The sequence below is a fragment of the Neolamprologus brichardi genome, chromosome 17 (assembly GCF_056152115.1).
Source record: "Neolamprologus brichardi isolate AB-2024 chromosome 17, ASM5615211v1, whole genome shotgun sequence".
Lineage (NCBI taxonomy): Eukaryota > Metazoa > Chordata > Actinopteri > Cichliformes > Cichlidae > Neolamprologus > Neolamprologus brichardi.
Genome location: NC_142120.1, coordinates 11895261 through 11918634, shown reverse-complemented (window position 1 = coordinate 11918634; position 23374 = coordinate 11895261). Strand labels below are relative to the sequence as shown.

The 23374-nt window shown below is 39.9% G+C and overlaps 1 protein-coding gene across 1 annotated transcript in view; it reads right to left on the bottom strand.

Moving 5' to 3' along the window:
- exoc4 (exocyst complex component 4) overlaps positions 1-23374 on the bottom strand; it is a 133180-nt gene that overhangs the window by 36025 nt on the left and 73781 nt on the right. Inside the window, exons 12-15 of the mRNA XM_006780713.3 lie at positions 17861-17963; positions 15443-15559; positions 2141-2277; positions 809-964 (exon numbers count right to left, since the gene is read on the bottom strand). Coding sequence (XP_006780776.2) covers positions 809-964; positions 2141-2277; positions 15443-15559; positions 17861-17963 — 513 coding nt within the window. The remainder of the gene's footprint in view (positions 1-808; positions 965-2140; positions 2278-15442; positions 15560-17860; positions 17964-23374) is intronic.

Below are 23374 nucleotides of genomic sequence, written 5' to 3'. Positions count from 1 at the left end.
CAGCTAGCCTCCAGAGTCACCAGGATACCCGCAAGATCAAGATTCTTTGAACAACAGATGGGTAAAATAAACAAAACCCACAAGCTCATGCGTTCTCACTCGGGCACAGGCATGTGTGGCTTATTAATGAGGCTTTATTAAAGCACTGGGCTGAGAGTCGTGCAGAAGCTAATCCCCTTTCATAGTGATGAAAACATCTACGGCTCTCAAATCAAACAGCCTTATGGTCTCCCTCTTGCTATCTCAGTGCTCTCTGCACGCGTGTGTGTGTGACTAAGAAAAGGGAGTGTGTATGAGAGGAAGAGAGTGCACACAACAGATTGACTTTCTCTGGCCGCATAACCAATTTATTTATTTACTTTACTCTTCCGCTCCAATGAGCTCCAGTGTTCCCTGAAGAGGGTGCACATTCAAAGGCAATTTCGATAAGACTGACCCCCCCCCCATTCCCTGCCTCTGTCTGCTCTCCTTATATTTTCCTATTTTGTTCTTCCCTCGTTTCCTCACTTCCTCCAGATAAAGGGCGTTTAAAAGAGCAATCATGACTTCTTTTACAGGCGCATCTTAGTCAACAAGAGGGGGGTTCAAAACATATGTGAACAAAGACGCAAAAATGGAAGGGAGGGATTAAGTGCGTGATTGCTCAAGTGTGGTTGTGTACATCCACGTCTGATTCTGTCTGTGTATCTACTGTGAATGTGAGTATGTGCAATTCCACGTGTGCTTACATTATTTAATTCTGCACATACATAACGCATATGAATGAGCATGTGTACATGTGAATACTGTTACTGTGCATTATTTGTACCTGGTGAAGTCTTCTTCGTCCTCTCTCTTCTGTCGGGTCTGTCTGGGCTGGGCCATATTTGCCCAGTTAGGGAGGGACTTGAGCAAACGACTGATGTCTTCATCTTTAGCCCAGGAAGCACTGATGGTCAGCTTTTCCTCACACTGGACGATGCCCCTGAGGGAAAACAGACATAATAATGCAAACTTAGGCAAGAAATAATTTGTAAAAAGGTGTTTTTAAGTTCTTGCTCCTAAGATGGAAACACATTGTTAATAATATTGGAAGAATATCAAGAAACTAGTTTCATTTTTTTTTCATCTTACCAACAGATAAAAAACTTTGCAGTTAAAAGGCATATGATGTCATACTATATTATTATTAGTTTTCAATTCAAATAGCCGATAATGTGGACAGTCAACTTTTTTAACTTTCTGAGTTAATGGTTTTTAATTTTTGGGCATATCCCTCTGCGAGCATCTTCTTCACTAATAGTTTGTTAACTTTACCCTTATTCATCTTATAAGGGCCAACATGAAGAATCATAAAATTGTGACTCATCAGTCACACAGGCTGGGGTATCAATTCAAGCGCCTGCATATTTTAATTAAAATATAGATTTTTCGGACTATAAACCGCTAAATCAATATTTTGATCCTACCTCTAGCTTTAAAAAACTCCAGTATAATTTTTTTTGCTGTGCATGAGCCATACAGAAAGTACAGCTAAATAATATCTGTTTAGTACTAACAAACAGAACATGAGCTAATCAGAGAGTTGTGAATGTGATTTACGACCATCTTTACTGACATATAAAATAAAATTACAGCAGCCGTGAATTGGCTTGAGGACAATCTGTGGCAGACTGCCAGTATCTATTTGCTTTGTTTGCCTGTGCCTATGTTGGAGAAACTGCTTAGTTCTGCAATTATTACTAATACCCCAAGCACTCCGGGGTATCACATTCACATCTGCAACCACACACATAAGTAGGGCTGTGGGAGACAGAGACCTGTTCAGCAACACAAACACACACACTTTATCACACGGAGGCCCCAGTGAGACTGAGGCTGACCTGTGACAGGGTCCAGATGGACTCGCAGCAGTCTGTCAGTCCTTTCTTGTGTCTCCTGCCCTGCTTATCACCCCCTCCATATCCTCTAGTCCTCTCTTTTCCTAGCCAGGTGTTACATGGTACCAGAGGCCACAGATGAACAGCTTTTCACAGCACTGTGTCTGTGTGTGTGATTGTAAGAAAACGCAATAACCGAATTTCTAAAACAATGTATAAATCAAACCATAATAATTAACCTTATATTTTAGCTTCCTGCCAGCCTTCTCTGTGTTTTTTACCTGTAGGCTGTGTTGCAGATTTCTTTGTACTCTTTGAGCTTGTCGCAGACCATCTCAAGGAACTGGTTGGAGTAGGCACTCAGGTCCTGCATCAGGCTCATCAGATCCTGGATGGCCTTTTCCACCACCACTGTGCTCTAAATGGAAAGAAAAATAGTTTCAGCGTTTTTTTTTTAATTCTAAACATAAAATCTCTGACTTCAGCTTTAAGAAAAAACTAACGAAATTCAATAATAAACAAAAAGGGTAAAGGTAGACTAACATTTATGTAGATGTCACTTCACATCAGGTCTGTTGGAGTAGCAATGTAATTGGAGTAATCCAAATTCCCTTGCTTTGCCCTCACCTGAGGCTGGACTGACGACTAAAGCAGGGAACCTTGTCAGAAGTCTTAAGACTATTAGTGAAATGTTTGATTCTTTGTATGTAAGTGCATCAGCGTGAGTGCACATATTTTTGTGCGTGTGTTTTGAACTTCTGTGTTGTGTGTGCTCTCAGGCTTAAAGTGAGTGTGTGCGCATTTGTCACAGTGCACCCATCACCAGGAGCCACGGCGGGGCTGTGACAGCAGCCATTACAGATTAGCCACTCCTGCGTGACTAATAGCTGGCCCGGGAACAGCAGAGCAGCTTCATATCCCCAGACACACTCACACTTACACACATCAAGCAAACTTTTTCAAAACACACACCTTTGAGCAATTTGAGAGCTGTTAAATAAGATTACAACTCTGTATGTTCCAGTTTGCTGCTCCCAGCACTTAACCAATCCTAGCCTACATCTGTAATAATAGTGATAACTCACTATTAGTCTGGTGATAGCCTTGCTGCAGCTACTCTGAAACTACAAGAGTAGCACAGTGAAGTGCAGACTAATCCCCTGCGACCATTTACAGAAAGCCAATCTTAAACAAATGATTTCTATTTCTCTTCGTATCCCTTCTCTGACTATGTGAATTTCATATGAAGTTTCAAGTGAAGGTGCGAAATAGAAAACCTACATTTTGTTTGCAAAAAACTAATAAAATGAAAAATTACTTGCGTTACTCAAGGTACAAACAGCTGCAAGAGTAGCATAGCACCTTGTTTTTTAGTGCTGTCTACCAAAATGTCATATACAAGCAGACAGCATATTCCAAAGTCAACATTTATTTACTATGACCTTAAGTGTAGCACTGTGTGAAAGTCTCAAGCCATCCATCTGTTCTTCATATTTTACTAGGAAAATGGAAAATAGGTGGAAGGATGCATTAAAACATTCAAACACACATGGAAATACAGAAAATAAGGCAAAAAAAAAAAAAAAAAAATCAAAATTTGATCTGACCACCTTTATTCTTCAATACTGTTTGAAATCTTTTAGGCAACCTTTCTTGTAGTTTCTTTAAGTAGTATTCAGGAATAGTTCTCCAGGCTTCTTGAAGGATATTTTAAACTTCTTTGGATGTTTGCTGCCTTTTGTTGCATTCACTGTCAAGATAATCCCACACTGCTTGAACTGATGCCCAGGATCTGGGGAGGCCAATCCATGACTGATAGTCTTGCATTGTATGTCTTTAATTTTATATTTGGCACCATTCTCATGCTAAAACAAGTAGCCACTGCCAGTCAGAAGCCTTCCAGATGGTACTGCATGGTTAGTTTTAAGTGGCTGTCTTAAAAACAACAAACAAGAAAAACAGTCCTTTGAAAATGATTGGGTAAAAAGACTTGACTGATAATGAGTGAAAAAACAGCCACTGCCCAAAGAAAACATTTACAAAACCTTCAGAAATCCGGGAGAACTACTGCTCAACTATTACTTGGAAGTAAGATATAAAGAAATGAGTGGTGGCTCAAGACGTTTACACAGTACTGTATGCAAATAAGCTATGGTATCAAGGAGCGTCTTGGATCTCAAAGATGTAATTACCATGTACAAGTATTATATCTACTATTCTACCATTTGTAATACATTTGGGGAAAAAAAGGTTCCATTACATTCGAGGTCACTAACTATCTGGTATGACTAAGTGGCTGCTAGACTAAAGGGGGCAGTAGTGACTATAATTGATCATCAAAAAAAAAGAAGAAAGAACTCCTGATGTGATAAAATGATATTAATATTAATAGCTCTTTCTCTGTTCAGTTTCCCCTTCGCTCATTCTGTCACATGCAGACGAGCATGCACATGCACACACACAAACAGCAGCTACTCCAATGAAGGAGGTAATGATCCATAGCACTGCCCATACCCATGGAGTGCTAACCAAGGCCTCATCTCTGCCAAGGGAGCACCCTTTACTGTCCATGCCTGATTCCCTGTCAGCCTGCCAGGGTAGAAGGAATTACACAGACCCTGCAGGAGAGGAGGCTGTTAGTGTAGTTCAGGCAGCCACTACCTTCCTTCCATTGTGTAGGCTGCTAGTACTGTAAACTGGATTATATAAGAAGATGAAAAAAGTAATTTCATCATTGCTACTTTCTGTTACAGTGACTATGTTGATAATGTTGTCCTAATAAGAATTTTTTGCCTTCTCCAGGGGTCTGGTTGTAAGGTCAGCTGTATGGTAAGGTCAGGTAAACTTAAACACGTCAGTACTTTCATAATAATTAGTCATTTGGATTTAATTAGTTCATAAAAACAAAGATTTTTTTCTGTAAAAATAGGCTGCTGCTGTAGCAAGACCTATTAATTGTTAAAAGACAAGTGCCAGTATGACTATGATAACAATTAAATATGGCTTGCATGCTCATCATAAGGTTCTATATTCTCAAGTGGTGATCGGTTGATATAAAAGTGCAGTGTTCCGGCAAATGCAACATAACAGAAAACCCCCCACAGATTAATATTAACGTCTTTGAGCATTTACAAAAAAATTGCATTAATGTAAACTCAAGGGAAAAAGTTAAACAAAGTGAGGAAAAGGTAAAATTTTGGTTTAGAAATCTGATATTCTCAACAAGTTCTTGTGCAGCCATAATCATAACGATATCCTGTTCCTGCTTTAAGGACAAAGAGCTGAAGAGCAGGCCAAGTCGGTGAATGGAGAAGAGTAAACAATGGATACCCGATCCATTACTCCTGCTCTAACAAATGCTCTTGCACTCAGCTCCCTTGTCTAATTTGCTCATTTAACACAGCCATTTGTCTTAGGCAGCAGCAATCATTAAAAAGTAATCAAGGGACAGATTGAGAAAGGGAGGGCTTAGACGGAGAGAGTAAGAGTGGTAGGAGAAAGCCAGTTCTGCTACATATCCTCCATCTTACTTGACTGTTACACAGGAGTAGACATGCTTCTCAATCTATGTCTATCTTACGCTCTCCCTCTGTGTAATGATTCAAGCTTAAAGGTCAACATGATGTGGTATCGAGAAAAAAAACAAACAAAAAAAACAACCCACCCATATTTCTTGTGCAATTCTACTTCCTAGTATTTTATTACCCTAAAGCTGCACATGGTTGCACTGTGTCGCTACTCGTTTTACATCATTACTAGATAAACACAGTCATCACAGAAAATTAGACTTGGGTTGTGCAAATGGATCTTGAATTTGCTGGGGTAAACTGCTGTTTGGAAATGAAGGCCACAGCTATAGTGGTTTAATGAAGGCAGAGCTAGCACTCAGATTGGCGCCTCAGCGGTAAAATCTCTCAATGCATGGTCATCACAACAGAAACCACCCTCAAAGTAGTCGTTTCCTTTAGTGGAGAGAGTAAAAAGAGCACAGCACAGGGAATGTCATTACTACAGTAAGAAAACAGGGATGCAATCACTAAACTCCCTACGCTAGCCGAATTTGTTTTACTAAACATGTCATCAGGTTTTAAAAAAATTTAAGGTAGAAGGAATAAGAAGATTTTATTTACTGAAGCTCACTAGGAAAATCCAATAACAGGCTGTGGCTAAATAACAGCTTCATGAGATTTCTCTACTGTGTTTTCGGAGATGACTGTGAGAAGAGAAAGCGAGAGATGAGGGCCTCAGGTTTAAATCGGAAACGGATCATGGATTTACCCCATTAAAATAGGGGGTACCCCTTGAGGTTGTGCAGAGGTCAGAGTGTTTAACCTTATGTTCTCTGACATTTCACTCATGCTCTAACCTAAAACCACTCACTCGTGTAATGCCTCTCCCATCCCATTCATGTCTGACCACGGATTGATAAAATAACACACTCTCAGCAGCGCGTGCATCCATCCAACCATACACACACCCACACACCAAATGGGACACATAGAAAGATAACCCCTGGCTGCCCCCCTTTCCCCCCAACAAAGGCTGTTCTCCTCTCCTGGGTAAAGAAGAACTGGGCATGAGTGGGACATTGTCTTGACAGATCATTCATCAACGTCACAGGAGAGTCCGTCTCTGAAGACTCCCCTGACACACACCGGATGGGTCTCATGGTTGTGCCTGCTTAACTGCAACACATGCTGCTTTTAATGTGTATGCATGTAAATGAGTGTGTAGTTTGTAATTGAGTTTGTTTAAGCTTAAAAAGTCAAGCTTAAACAGGGGCACAATGCCAGGTGTGTGAATAACGTCTTTTTTTAAATTAGTTTGTGCCACAAGCCAGTGTACCTCTAGTGCCAGTCCTAAGCCTGGATAAATGGCCAGGAAGGGCATTTGCCACAAATTTGTGGCCAAACCAAACAAGCGAATAATATAAAACAAGATTTCCATAACGAAAAGGTCAGGGCCCAGATTAACAATGGCCCCTACTGGTGTTGTTAGCCAACAGAGTGACGGTGGAAACTGTGCTACTTTTGGCCAGAGACAAAGGAAGAGGTTTATGTATATGAGAGGACAGCGTGAGAAAAGGAGAAGATATGTACAGGGGTGCTAGAGGGTTATGACAGAAGATTATGCTAGGGATAGGCTTTGATGGAGGCAAAGGATCTGCCATGGCGACCACTAAAGGGAGCAGCTTAAATCATACCAAGAACACCACCTTTGTGATTTACTGTTGCTTGTTATATAAAAAAAAATACTTTACAATGCCAACACTCAAGGACTTCAGACATTTTGTATATACTTCCCACTTATCATATACACATAAAAACATGTGAAAAACAAAGCTGTCCCTGGACTCTGTGAAAAATTACTATACTCTGGCTGCTTTCATAGGAGGGATAAGTAGCATCCAGGTGTTGCTAATCAATTGCACTAAAGCAGCGGCCCCCAACCTTTTTTGCGCCACGGACCGGTTTATGCCCAACAATATTTTCATGGACCGGCCTTTAAGGTGTCACGGATAAATACAACAAAATAAAACTAGTACCGGTACCGAAAAAAAGAAAATTTATTCAAAACACACGTGAAAAGACCAAGGAAAACGGAGTAAACGATAAAAACGATAACAAAATAACGCTGAAAACCGATAAAAACCCTGAAAACTATACATTTCACACCTGAGCCTCAACTCTCGCGGCCCGGTACCAAACGACTCATGGACCGGTACCGGTCCGAGGCCCGGAGGTTGGGGACTGCTGCACTAAAGAACAGCCAAGTATGAGCAACCTCTATAAAAGCCGAAGTTTGGAGCATTCAGGTGTGTTGTAACAGTCTTCCAAGTGGATGTTCCAGCAAAGTCAGGCTGTGCAATGCACAGAGAAATTGCAAAACAGCCAAGAGCTACATCACAAACACTACAGGCCTCAGTTAATATGTTAAATGTTTATGTTAGAAAAAGACTGAACAGGTATGACTTGTTTATTGCAGGAGAAAACTTCTTCTCTCTAAAACAGACAATGAAATGTCCTTTGGAAAGATGACACCAAAGTGTTGATGTCTGACAATGCACAGCACCACCTTTGGCGAAAACCAAACAAAGCATATGGGCTCAAATGCTTCATACAAACTGTCAAGGATGGTGGTGGGATGTTGATGATTTGGGTTTATTTTGCAGCCAGAGGACCTGGGCACCTTGCAGCCACTGAGTCGACCGTGAACTCCTCTTTGTACCAAAATATTCTAGAGTCAAATATGAAGCTATCTGTTCAACAGCTAAACCTTGGCATAAATTGGGTCATGCAACAATGATCCCAAGCACAGCAGCAAATCTTCAATAGAATGGCTGAAAAAGAAAATAATCAAGGTGTTGCAAAGGGCCAGTCAAAGTCCAGACCGCAAACTGAAATGTTGTGGTGGGAGTTGTGCATAAATGAATGTCTGCAAACCTCAATAAAGGCAGTATTTCAAAGATGAGTGGACTAAAATTCTTCCACAACAGTATGTGAGACTGATACAGTTGTACAGAAAACAATTACTTCAAGTTATTGCAACTAAAGGTGGTTCTGAAAGCTGCTGAATCATGGCGTCTTTTTATGTTTTTCACACGACTGCCAAAAACTGTGAAAACTGTCTTTTTCTGACGATTATACAAACATACATGAACTCCCTCCATCAATTATAATTAAGTACAAGCAATCAGTCCTCTAATGGACTGTATATACACAAAACAGAGAAACTAACTGGACTGGAAGATTTTGAGAGAACTGTAGATGTACTTGGGAGATTTAAAAAAAGGTGTGAAATGCATTGTTTTTTATTGATGTCACAGCTTTTTCAAAAGCAAATATTCTGCAAATTCTTTATGAAGTTTTGAAAGCAGCTTTGAGATTGATTGATCTATTTCCACAACTGATTTCACTTATTCAGCCTGAATCTTTTCATAACCTTTGAGTAAACATAATTATGTTTACCTTTCATCTAAAACCATAACATAACGAACACTCAGTTACTCCAGATGAAATCTTTGAAAATGGCAAAACAGATGTAGTTTTGAGTGCCATCGAATGAAATGGCAACATTGTAGAACCGTTGGTAAAATCAGCTCATCATCAAAATTATGAAAATCGAATCACATATTTATGTGAGGCTGGATATTTTTAAAATGAGAAATGGAAAATAACAGATTTAACAATGATGGCCACAGTAAGGCGTAATAAGCTACTATAAAATAAATGCTTGTACACAACCTGCAGGTGGACAAATTGAGTTATTAAAAGAATGCATCTTTTCCTCCACCACCACCACAATCATGACTTTTAATACAAACATGCATTAAGCTTCGCAAGTGTTTTAATTGAGAGATGAGGCGCAATATCACACTTGAATGATTACAGATGGGCTTCTACACTACACACACCCTATTTACGCCCACACACAAACACAAATGCGGGGTAAAATATGGAGCTTCTGCACATACTAATCCTGGGAATCACTCTGGAGTTCAAATGTGCCATTTGAATCTCCACTGTGACCCCAAACTCCATTCTAGTAATCACCCCATAATCCCCCAGTTTTTTGGTGTGTGTGTTTTGGTTCCCCCAACCACTTTCTCACATATTGGCAAATACCATGAATTATTTATCACAACAACTTGATTTACATGTCGGTGAATGAAAGTTATATTTTATAATACAGTTGAATGCTTTATGTTGGGGGAATGCATGTGTTTTCTGTGTAGCATTAGGTCTACATGTAAAAACATAAACAATACTCACAAAACACAAAGATTTTCATTTGCAGATTCAGAGGACCTAACTTGCTTTTAAAATTTCAAGCAAAACCTTCTATCAGGAGCCTTCAGCCTGTTTTCTTTAAAACCAGAGGGCATGTCTGTGGTTGAGCTGACATTTTAACTTCTCCTTCTGTAACTGACTCAGTCCAAAGGCAAAGATTATGTCTTGTTACACACAGAAACTCTGTGGAAGCAATGCGTGGTGTGAACATGCACTACCCAGGGCTGTTCAAGGTGTTTTCTTGGCTTATTTAAAGGCTCTCTCTAATACACCACACAATTCTTTTTAATAATATATAACTATTATAGTTGTGCGAAAATATATTTTAAAAAATACTACCAAAAAAAGTACAGCTGTGTCACATATCGATGGCAGTGGCAGGTTGTTGGCCCAGGGCAGCTGGGTGTGAGCCTCAGGAGTACATGTGTTTGGTGTGAGATAACCAGACAAAGGTGGGTGGCAGGTATTGTTAGACCTTCAGCAGTGAGGAAGGAGGAAGAAGAGAAATAAGCCTTTGAGGTGAACAAACTCACAAGGAAGTCATAGTGTTCATTTTGTGGAAAAATAAAAAGAAACTTCTGCACTAATTAAATATTAAAGATAGACTGAAGGTGCTACTACCAAGATGAGAACATAAGATCACACAATCTCTAGAGAGCACCATGTAGACTTAGTGATTACAACTTTGTGTCTCTTGGTCGAGGAGGAAAAAAAAAGATTGAAGGGACTAATTTTAAGCAAAGACAAAAGTGCTGCGGGTAAGAATGGTAAGGTGCTTTATTTCTCGATAATTCTTAATAGCTGTAAAACTGTCAACCGGACGCTTGGCCACAATCGCTTTCATGACAGATAATGTAGCAGTGGGTTCCAAGCAACAGTCAGGAGAAAATGTTGGGAAATGGGAAAGCATTTATATTATTTATTTCTCTGTGAAAATGCTTATTTTGGTCAAATAAAAATGGTTGTTGAGCATTTTCCCCTGACAAACTTTTTACTAATAAATGTGGGACTGTCTGATGGTTTTGCTTCTGGTGAAGATGGTTGTGTTTGTTCATCTCCCAGTGTGCTGAGGCAGTAAATGAGTGTGTGTGTGTGTGTACTGTCTGTTCATGTGTGTATACCAACTACCCTAATACCCCCCTTCCTGTTACCTCCCACCCCCACTTGTGCCACAATCACAGGGCACGGCTGATGCAGCTAACAGGTGTATTATGTTGTGATTGCTGTGTCTGTTGATGGGAACGGGGAGCTGAGAGTCTCCTTAATAAAGAGAATCCCACCACCACCAGCACCACCATCTCCACTGTCTATGTGTGTGCGCAAGTGTGCGATTGGGGTTGGGGGTGAGGTGGAAAGCAGGGATCCAATCAACAAGAAGCGATCAACCCTCCACAAATAAACATTGCCTACACACATAATCGCAAATAAAAAGGTCAGTGTCATTACAGTTACTGGAGGTGGAAGCGTGTGTGCATGCACAATTAACACGTGTATGTGTCTGCATGCGTGCCTGCTTCCAACCTTCTCTCTCTCACAAAGCTACATGTAAATATGAAATCTAAAAGGTCAACATCATTAGCAGTCCATTGGCTGCTGAACACATCCGCAATACCATGAGCGCTCTGGCAGCTGATGGCGAGTGAATGAAATCAGTCTTCATCTGGCTCAAGAACAAGTTATGTTTGTAGACAAACACCCAAAAAATGCAAATAGGTGCACATATGAATAACAAATGCACAGACAATTACTCCATTAACATGCAGATACAAAAGGACTAGTTAGCGGCTATTGTGCGCAGACACTGGGGACCAAGCTGAATGATACTTAGCTGGAAAGAGAGGGCTGAATGTGTACTGTAATTATGGCTCTGATGTGGTCTTGACTAATGAAGTAAACAAACTCAATACAAACAATTCATCTGCACTCACAGACCCACTAAGAAACACAAGCGCACCAAGTGGCCAGCCAGGTGGCTCGACATCACGGTCTTCAGGGCCAGGGAAATGTGGTCTGGTGGGTTGGTCTCATTGCAGTTGTGTGTCCCCGCATGTGCGCACTGTGTATTCTTGTATGTTAGGACGTCACAAAGTGAGTGTGTAAAGGGGACACTAGGGGGGTCTACCAAGATTAATGGAGCCAATCTCCACAGCTATCCAGCAGAGTGACCATACCCTCCCTATCCTGTTTTGTTCTTCTATTCTCTTCCCCATCTCTCCCTCCGTCTATACTCCTTTCCCTCGATCTAACTCTAATTAAATGAATCAATCAGTGGCAACACTCTGGACAGATAGCATCACATTGCTGCGGCTACCGGCGTGTATGTTTGTGTGTTGCTTTACAGTTGCTGTTTAGACCCTGCAAAAAGGAAAGAAAAACAAGAATGAAATGGGAATAACTATGGTGACAATAAATGAGTGGCTGAGAGCAACAAAGACAAGGCAAGAAAGAAAGGACCAGAAAAACTGAAAGAATTTTTAAACAGGCAGACTCTGCTCTTGTTTTGTTTTTTTGTTTTTTTAAACATTAACTCTCTTCTGGAGACTTATCAGCCCAGGCTATGCTATCACACAGACGCATGAATGGACATTAGCCTTTCCCACTGAGCTATATACAGCCCTAGAAAGCCCTTATCTCATGCTCCTAGTGGACAATATACAGCCAGTGTCACCTCTTAATCATATCAATATGATGAATACATATACATGATATATAAAAACAGTATTTGACACCGCTGGTACCTAGTGATAGGAAAACCATTGCCCCTATCATTACAACTTATTAACCTATGCCTAGACTGAATGTCTATTGCTTATTAAAGGCTGCTTAAGCAAACATAAGCTGTGATATTCACCTTGACTCTTGTGCAGCCTTTCCACAAAGTCACTCTGTCTGTTTCTCCTGCAGAGATATCACTAACAAAAGGTCAAATAATTCATAAAACATAAATATATTTAATAACTATGATCCACTCCAAAAGTTAATGTCATGGAAATGCATTCATAAATATTCTACCCATGATATGTGAGGGAGCAATGAAAAAAAAGACCATGGGTAACCCCACCACATATTGTATCACAGAGGGTCAGAAGGATAGGATAGCATACATATTGTCTTGCTGTATATGTGTATATATATGAAACACAAAGATAGACCAATTATGCCTTATTGTGTATACACAGGTTTTTAAAAGTGACCAATGGCCTATGTACACGTGCCGCTAGGCTCTCACCTCCGCAATGAAATTCTGCACCATACAAAACCCCAAATGCTAATATCTTCTTCCAATTCAAACTATTGCACACATAAATTTTTGGTTCAGTGGTTGCAGAGAGCAGATGCATCTATAAAATGTGCTCCCCTATGGTTTGCTGTATGCGGCTGCAGCCAAGGTGTATAAGAGAGGGTGTTTAATGTTGTGTAGCGATGCTGGCTATTCCCCCTCCTCTAACCATGCTGGTTGTGATGCCAGTGTGTGTCTTTCTTTCTTTCTGATAGCATCTGGCACAGAAAATACCAGGGGACTTAAAGGGGGCACATAAAGTACATATGTGCCCACCAACACCGTGGATATGTAGACACAAAGACACGTCTGATTAATCTTTAATTAACTAGTGCAAGCACAGAGACTCACAATATGATTAGATAGAAGTTCCTGACAAAGTACTTTATGCAGAACCAGTTCAAAAACTATTTTAGTATATATTCTCTGGATGAACTCTGTCAAACCCCATTATCAAAAGCTCTCATGACAACTAAGTGAATAGAAAAACTCCACACTGTGAAAGAGAGAGCGCAGCCTGTCATAACAGTGGCCATGTGGATGAAGGCCATCAAAGAAAACAGTAGGATGGCTCTCAAATTGGAGGCCAAAAACAAAATCACACACAGGTAGCAAAACATACACAACTGCTACCAAAACACACATGAAAAACTTACCGTAAACACACAAATGCCATCCTGACCCTAGAATGTGAATCACAGGAGAAGAAGCAGGGAAGGGTCTTTTATTCAGCCCAATTAAAAAAGGCAAAAAGCCCAAACAAAAGGAGTGTTTTATTGCACTCCCCACTATCAGCAGAAAGGCTCATTAGCCACAGCAGCATAATTAGCAAGATGCTGAACTCCTCGTTAAGGAGGGGCCCGAGCCGTAAACAAACCCCGCTGAACTCCAAACGCCCACGGTCTCTCTCTCTGTAATGAACTGCCACCGCTGTTCCCTCCCAGTGAGAAAACCAAGCGCGCAGACAGTAAGGCTCTGACAGAAACAAACACACACAGCAAAACACGCACTCATACGCGTACACACGAGCTGACAACTCATATCCAAGGTCTGCCGCACAAACACCCACAGCAAAAACAAACTACCTCTCTGGGACACTGTCTTCCTTGACAACTGCGTGGACACACACTTACATACAAACATACATATTATAGACCGATATGCAAAAAATAAAGCGTGCATGCAAAACATACATTTTTACAATACTGGAGACACAGACAGCCATACCCACTAAACATTGAGAATCTGACAGCTGAGACAAATCTTGCCAACTGTCTGAATCTTGACTTTGGCACTGTTATAATCCTCAACCTGCCACGAGCCTGTTTTGAATTAAAAAGACTGCCAAAAATCAGCCACGTGAGCCAGTGTTTTAGCAAGTCACAATGAGTTGATTCGATAGTTTGTAAAATCGAATCAACAAAATAAAGCAAGGTAGCTATCACAAGATCAGGACAATAACAAAACAACTATGTGCATGCATGTGCACGGGCCCTCACTGGTGAACAGGAAATAATTACTAGGACACCTAAAGAGAAAGCTGCCCTTGCACACATAGGCACAACACAAAGAAACATCTAAAAAGTGAAGTGATTTTTCTTGTCTGCTACAGCGGCCATGAAGTGTCACAGTCATGTGGTGTGTGTGTGTCATGGACACAGAGTGAAAACCACAAAACCCTCAGAAGGTCAGCCATTATTATCAAAAATTTGTTTTTTGCAGAAAAAGGCCCATGAAAGACACATATAAGTGCTACGACATATATGTGCACGTGTGTCACACACTGTAACCACCACTTAGAAATCGCTCCAAAAAGATCAAGCACGATTTCAGCGTTAATTATGATCCTGTGAGATAGTTGGCAGGCTGATCATAATGATCTGAGAGAGAAAGTGAGGGAGAAGGGATTCTGAATCTGTCTGTCTAAAAACCTAAACCAAGAAACAGTTTACAGAAAACAGTGAGGTGAATGTACGTAAACAGCTGCATGCATCCAGACATGTGCTATTCGCATATTGTGGGTGCACACAGGTTTGTGAGGTTTTTAACACCAAAAAAGTCCAATGCACTTCATAGAATCCAGATAAAGCAAAAGTGCTGACAAACCTGATCAAAGCGGGTAGATAATTGCAGTAAAAAGTTTGGAAACCTTATGGAATTACCAGGCTTTTCCTCGTTGAAGTGATAGTTATAAACAATCTGTTTGAACTAATAACACACAAATACTTTTCTTCTTTTAGGTATTCATGAAACATATCAAATGATTTCTTTGCAACTGTAGGTAGTCACCCTTTGCACAATCCTTGTCCAGTCCATGAGTGTTCAGGTGTCCACTTTACACTGAGAAGATTGTTGATTTAACCTGATGATAATTTTTAAGGACACAATTTGTGACGTTGAGTTGTGTGAGTTGTGTTGGCAATACTCTCCACGTTCGTTTCCATTACATACATAGTATCAGTACATTTACAAGTTGTTACATTGTTGATTGGAATATGGTGAGTGTCTCTTACCTGCAGTAGGGGTCTCTGGACACCAAGAACCTTCATGGTATCAGCATTGGCAAGAATCTTCAGAGGATCAGCTGCCTTGCTAACTGCCTCGATTTCCTTATTAATCTCTGTCCGTACCTAATGGTTGATTGACAAAAGTTTGCGTCAAATAGTATATTTACAGACGAAATGAATGAAGAGTTGATTTTTACTTGTTTTGAATTGTTTTTGGTATTAATGGTTTTGCATTTTTATTCTGTTCTTAATGTTAAGCACTTTGGTCAGTACTTTCTGTTTTAAAGTGCTTTATAAATAAAGCTGGCTTGGCTTGACTTGACAAAAGATGCAATAAATGAAAATAGCTGGGGAAAATAGATCGCAGCTTGAAAACAACATATCACGTAGGTAAAAGTGAAAAGAAAATCTAAGAGACTGAGAGACAAATGTTTCCATGAGGCAGAATTACAATTCCATTTGTGCTAAAGCAGTTTTAAACCAAACAAATAAAACACCGATTGATGCAGAATAGATTTAATTTGTGCAGGAAACTCTTCTGTTTAAAATACATGCACCTGCAAACAGGAAGAGATCTATGTTCTATCTATGGCCACATATATTTGGAAAATAACGTGTAGTTGCATTAGCACACCTTACTCCACTGAGCTAAGACCTTGCAATTCAAACGCAAGAGTGGTCTCTAGTACTATGCCATTTCGTTTTGAACATGACTAGGCCCTGAAAGTCCATGCTTCAAAACATCGGGTTTGGCTCAGATTCTTCCCGTTGAGCTTCCTTTCATTCACACGAACACTGCTTGTGGTTTCCTGATGTAAGAAGCTAAAATTGCAGGTGAAGTGAGCTTTTATTCTTAAGAAATAAGACCTTGTGGGTAACCTGTGCGTGATGCAGTTCTAGTGTTGTGAAAAGACTGCAACTTTAGCATCTGAGGAAACCACTGTGAAACAGGAATGAAAAAAAGTATAGAAATATGCCTACATTTCAATATCTAAATGGGAGAGAAATAAAGGCCCGGTGCAAACAATATTGTGAGCGTCTTGCTCCCTCCCCCTCTTCACTGCAGAGTTTTAAAGGTTATCAGCTAATGAGGAGCGAAGACACAGCAGCATTTTGAACTTTTGAATAGCCTTAAAAAAGTTAAACACACACTCTGTAAGCAAGAATTAGTCATTTAACAACAATGAACAATCCAAACTACTAGAAATGTGCAAGTTTCAAAAATATGAGCAGCTTCAGTTACATTATATTAAAAATTTCTGGGAATGTATGTTTATGTATTTACAAACTGTTAAAGTGAAACTAAAAATTAGGGCAGGAAATCAACATGTGATGTAAGATGTCAAGATATATGTGTATTGTTTACTCTATTATACATATACGATGTTATAAAAAGTTTATTACCACAGACTATCTAGCAACATCTAAGCAACTGTAAATATAAAAAATAAAAAAATATAAAAAATATAAAAAATTATACTTAAATATGCCTGAAATAATTACACAAAATAATAAATATCTCTATAAATATTGTAGCTTTCCCCCCAAACCCAAAAACCTTGATTTCTCTTCAAGGTATCTTAAGAACCTTTGCAGTGATGTGTGTTTTCTTATTCCAACAAATCCAATTGGTCTATTGGTATTTTATGTCACTCCAAATAAAACAAAAAAGTAGTTTACTTTTTTCTTTTAAAAACAGGCAATACTGCTAAATCCACCCAATTTTAAGAACTATAGGACAGTACGAAAATTAAATCAATTAAACTACACTAAGTCAAATTTATTTGGGTTTATTTGTATTCACAAGTTTACACTAAGTGAATGCAGTATAAAAAAATCAGTGTTCAGTGAGAGGAGATATATAAATACAGTAGCATCTACAATACATTTTTTAAAAATCCAGCATTTACAAGAGTTTGAGATTGTGTCTGTAAAAAGCAAAAAAAAAAATGTTAAAGATGTAAATTTGGCTGCTAATTATCTCAAAGGCCTCCTTGTACCTAAACTACCATGCCATTGTGCTTCTTCTCACAGAGAAAACTGAGAATATGTGGTTTGTTTCGCTTTGGTCTTTCTGTCCAGAATGGTGTTGTAACCAAAGGACTTTGACATGGAAATGCTGACACAGCAGATTAAGTGCAAAATTGTACAAGTAGACAATACTGAAAGGAATAACAGCTAAATTTAAATTAGGTCGAGTTTTGTTTTGTTTTTTTAAACACTACCTGGATTTTTTTTAGTTCATTGGTAACCACAGCAGATGTTGACTGCAGTGGAAGAAGTTACAATGAAGCGTAGCTGCGGTTTCTTAATGTGAGGGATTGATTTCTGGGGAAGCTGGTGTTTCACTAAAGCAGTGCACTGACTGCTGATATCGCACTCTGTGAGAATTCATAAAATCCATCAATTTGTCATTATACTAACCTGGTTAAGGAACAGATCATTAATGTAGTAAGTGAGGAAAGCTCGAAGCTGGCACTGCTTGGCTTGACCTGGCCCCATGTTCATCTCTATTTCCTTAATGAATCTGAAAAGAAAAGGAAAAACATAGAGATTTTAAGACATCAGAAAAACACCTGTGAGTAGTGGCTCATGTTGAAGTATACAGGCTTGACACCAGCAACACAATAACACTGTATCACTGGATCCAGCATCAATTCAAGGAGTAAGGTCTGCCATAGAAGCAAATTTTGGAAAGCTTTAAATGCCCCTCAAGATGCCTTTCAGTAGGGCAATAAAGCTTAAAGGCTCCAGTGGAGCTCCTTAGAGCCATTAGGGCAAACTTCAGTTAGACTAGCTAACTCTCAGCTGTGTGTTTGCAATAGTGGATGTGTACAGAGGAACACAATGGAAAGTATAAAATAAAACACCAGAGCTTTACAGAGTTATTGATATGAACCAATCACAGCTGCAGAGTGTATGCTCTCAGAATTCTTCCCAAACGCTGGTGTCTGCTTGGTCAGATAGGGTCAGACAGTTATATATGGGTTTGTAGAGGCACATACACACCTCGTTTGTCAAAGAATCACTGGTCACTGGCCTTGTCTCACACACACACCACAGGGCAAACCATGCAAGAGTAAGTGCCTTCTCAACCGCTCAGCACATATAAATGCACAAATAAATCAAACTCCTCACAACAGAATTCTTTGACCTATAAGACAGTTAATGTATGACCTCAACTTCCAGAACAGAGAAACAGAGAGTGTGTAAAGACAAGGAAAAACGAAATGCTTTATGTGGGAAGATCTTGAAAAAGTGAAGACAGGAGATGAACATAATACAGGTCTGAGGCTGTGAAGATAACTCCAATTGGAGATTCAGCTGGACATAACCATTTGTAAAAAAAGAAGGCTACTCCATTGCCTGGTAACCTGTCTCTGTGCTTTAGTAATGCGAAGTGGAAGTTAGGGCCCACAGGCTGTAGCACTGCAGACAACTAGTGACACTTAGTCTATGCTGGAATATAGATCAGCGAAGGTGGATGATTGATTACCTAAAGCTTGCATAAACACACACACACACACACACATGCACGCACACAAAAATGCCCACAAATAAAAACAAATCCCAAAAAGCACACAATGAGCACAAGCCGTGGGATCACACTACTCAGCAACTGTACCCAATTAGTCAGCAAAAGCTGAGCCAGTGTGTTTCTGTATATGTGTGCATCCTTGTGTGTCAGAGTAGGCAAGAGAGACAGGGTGAGCAAGGAACCTAAACCTATTCTAAATCCTCCATTGATTCCCACTGAAACTCACCACAACAGAAAGTTAAGTAGGAAAAACTCTTCTGTGGCCTCATTAAAACCGTCAAGCTTGCAAAACAATGGAGCCCAGATATATATAAATATACACACACACACATACATACATACATACATACATACGTGTGTGTGTTTTTTTTTTCCTGTTGTTGACAACTTCATTTCCAGAAATCGATCACAGGATAAAAGTTGCCAGGTTGAACGTGCATCGTGTTGTTCTGCGATCCATCGCACGCTGTCATTATTGTCATTGTTTCAATACAAGTGCCAAGATGATGAATCTATAAGTTGGTGTGTGAGCACAGATGGATTTTTGTAGGCAGGGGTGATAACGTTTGAGTAATGTAGCAGGGACGAGGCAGTAAAACGGCTTTGTGTATCCAGACAGCCATCTGGCACCGAGCCGCGGGCCCATTCCCCGGGATACAGAGCCCATGGGTGATGCGAGGAAGTTTAGCAAAGGTAGCTTGGCTAAAAGCACTGTTGGGGCCCACAGTGCTTATACAGCCCAAAGAGCACATGTTCAGTGAGCAAGACAACACACATTAAACAAAATGTTTTTGAGTGGCTTCAGAGAGATCATTTGGAATATAGAGTAGTGAGCCTGGTTAAAATGTAAATGGATAAATAACACAGGGAAAAGCACAGACGAGCTGTGACTTCCAAATGGATCCTAAAAGAAAATCTCTCCCAGCTTATTATCATTACAACCACATCTTCCAAACGTCTGCCTTGCTGGTGGCATGGCATACCGTAGAGAGAATAACAACTTCTAATGATGCTGATGATGGTGATAACAAATGACAGCATAGAAGTTAAAACACACATGCAAGCCCTCACAAACATACCCATCTAAAAGCCATTAACTTGCCTAAAAACTCAGAAAGTACTCTTCTCTGCAGCGTGTAGAAGGCCATTTGTAGACACTGCAAGCAAAATCTCAAACAGAAACATGGGGAGACAGACTGTCCTCTCACTGAAGAATGACAGCTAGCTTAATGTGATCTCTCAAGGCTACATCTGAGCTTGCTTTTACACTTGTCTAACCTACCATTTTCACCTGTTATCATGAGCTACAGCACTAAACAACAGAAAATGACTTGGTCTGATAGATTCTCAACTTGTCTGGTTTGAATTCTCTCTGCATTAATGGTGGAAAAAAAGTTTTCTATTCCCCTGAACAAGTCTTGTCTCGCTATATTAAGTAGCCAAAGCATATTTCAGACACGCTTTAAAGGGCAAAGTAGTACTGTTTCATAAAAGCAGCCAACATCCTTAAGGCTCTCTTTTTTCTACAGAAATAAATGTGCATTTAGACCTGCATACCAGTCTAACTTACCTCATGAAAAAATCATACTAGTAAAGTTACCAGTGGGCAAATACATAAAATGCTTTCTTAACTGGCTTCCAATTAACAGAAATTTTTTTTTTAAAAAATTACCCATTAATAAGATGCGTTTAATGCCACCAGACTTCAGTAACACTGCCCATTTAGCTGATGATGCTGTTATAATTGGGCCCAATGTGATGTTAACAATGTCAGTTTCATTGAGAGGTGACAACAAAACACACCAGTCAACCATATGGCAGGTGTACACAGCAGAGGTGTCAGCCAAGTCGCTAAGGAGCCGCTGTGGAAGCAGTGGAGAGACACAGCAGCAATAATGCCGTGTAAATTCACCCCTGTGTGTGAAATCTTAATAACCTTAAATAATCTGCTTATCTACTTTCACTCGCACAGACACACACGCACACACACACACACACCTTTTTTCCAGCTGCCCTAAAAATAATATGACAGTCACTGACACACCGACTGGCAAAAAACAGCCACACAGCCCAACAAAGGAAATGAATCACTGAAGGGACAACAGGATTTCAGAGTGAGTCCCTGTAACCCACAAACGACACATATAGTGCTTAATGTCACTACTCAAACGGTTTAAAGACACCATGATAACACGGATCTTCCAAAAGGATAATATCATAAAGCAATACATGTAAGGAGTTGCTGTTAACTTTATTTGCGTTCATTTTTCTCCAAGCTCTTTTACTAATGACCGGAGAGTTGGGCCACTGTATAAAGTCTCCTTTAGCACATCTTGAAGATTATCAGTGGGGTTAAGATCTGGACTCTGCAGTGGCCAATCCATGTGTGAAAATGATGTCTCATGCTCCCTGAAGCATTCTTTCACTATTGTAGCCCAATGAATCCTGACACTGTCATCTCGGACTATGCCCGGAAAGAAAAGCAATCCACTGACAGAAAACCTGGTCATTCAGTACATTCAGGGAGTCAGCTGACTTCCTTCTTTGGCAACATAACGTTGCTGAACCTTGACTGACCAACTGAAGCCACCTCAGGTCATAACACCGCCCCCACAGGGTTGTTCAGTAGACACCAGGCATGATAGGTCCATCACTTCATCTGCCTCTCGTTTTACCCTGATCCACACATCACTCTGGAACACGGGAAACAATTGCCCCAGAGTCCAATCATTATATACTGCCTCGCAAATTGAAGCCTTTATTCTGATTAGTCTCACTGATAAGTGTCTTTTTGTTTAAAGACTATACAGTTGTTTGTTTAGTCCCATTCCCTTGAGTTCTCTTCACATTGTGTGGGTGGAAATGCTCTTTCACTATTGAATTCTACTGTTGACACATTTTGATGGGATTTCACCAAATGCTTAAATAATCTCTGATCACGATCATAAAAAAAAATATAACCCTGTTAAATCATTTAAGATAATGGTTCACAGCAATCCTTCTGATTGTCAATCAAATGATTTAGTATTTATCACTAATAAAATGTAAAACCAAAGTAATGTATTTTTTTTAAAAAAAGGTTAAGTATTACTTGACTCCATATTGCTACATTTAGGTTGAAGCAATCTCTCCAAAACAGCTATTCCTTCACCACAGTTGCAATAGAAGCAGTGACCAGGCAGACACAAAACATAAAATGAATCCAGTTTCTCTTCTAAAAGACAGACAGAGTGCCTTCAGAGGCAGCAGATCCCACACACACATATCTTCACACAGATGCCAAGACTCCATCACTCATACCCTTCCAAAACACGGCATGCGGACGATACAAGCCCCAAACCATAAAAACATACCCAGACTTTCATTCAAATTCAGAGTGTTTGTTAAACTGTTGCATCTCTGTATTTCACTCTGGATCCAACATGGCCGCACACTTGCACATTAAGTACAGTTTCTTAGCAGCCACTGTAGATGATTGTACTTGACATCATGTAATTATCTGTCATTAGAAAACAGATGTCAGAGCCTAGGGTCTAGAGCTGGATAATTCTAGGTGCCATGCCCCATGTGTAATCATGTTAAGAAATAACATTCCTGACAGGCATAATATATTTATGCTAACATGAAACTGTCTAATGAGTGAATTTACTGTATCCCAATGGCTTTGTGATTATTCGGAGAAAGCTAAGGTTGGAATATTTTTTTAGATAGGTAAAACAAATGAGAAGAGACAAGGACAAAAAATGTTTTTAAAGCAGTTTTGAATTCATCTCCCACTAGAAACTAAACCTAAGGTAACAAATGCATCTTTAAATGGAAAGGGCTGGGATCCCATCATCTATCTCTATCTGCAGCAGCAGAGTAATGATGCTGAAAGAGAAATGGGATAAAGACAGAGATTTAAGAAAGACAGCAGAATAAGAGTGTGCTGAGATCGATTAGGGACTCAGCATTTTTAAATCTCCCTGAATTCCCCTCAGGCACGAACCTATCGGCTATGGTGAATTCTGATTTCACTGCCCAGAGAGGAAGGCTGGTTCTGTAAAGACCTGTCACACATCAAGGACAGGACAAACAGCACCTCTGCCAAATAAGAGAGCAGCAGGATAAGTGAGAGCAGGAGTTTGTGTCTGTGCATAACTGCAACCATGGCATACTTATAAAGTGTGTCGCACTTACACACACACACGCACAGACATCTCTGGGACACTTGAAATCACTATTTTAATCTTTCTTACGATGGTACGAGCCACTTAAGGGGGATTTCAAAACTCATAAAAGGATTTCAATAGATAGGAAACACTTTATTGGCTTTATCTCACAAGTAATATTAGTGTCCGTTCCAACTAATTTCCATCTTTTAATTGTTATCCAACTGCATGTTCTATATTGATTCTCTT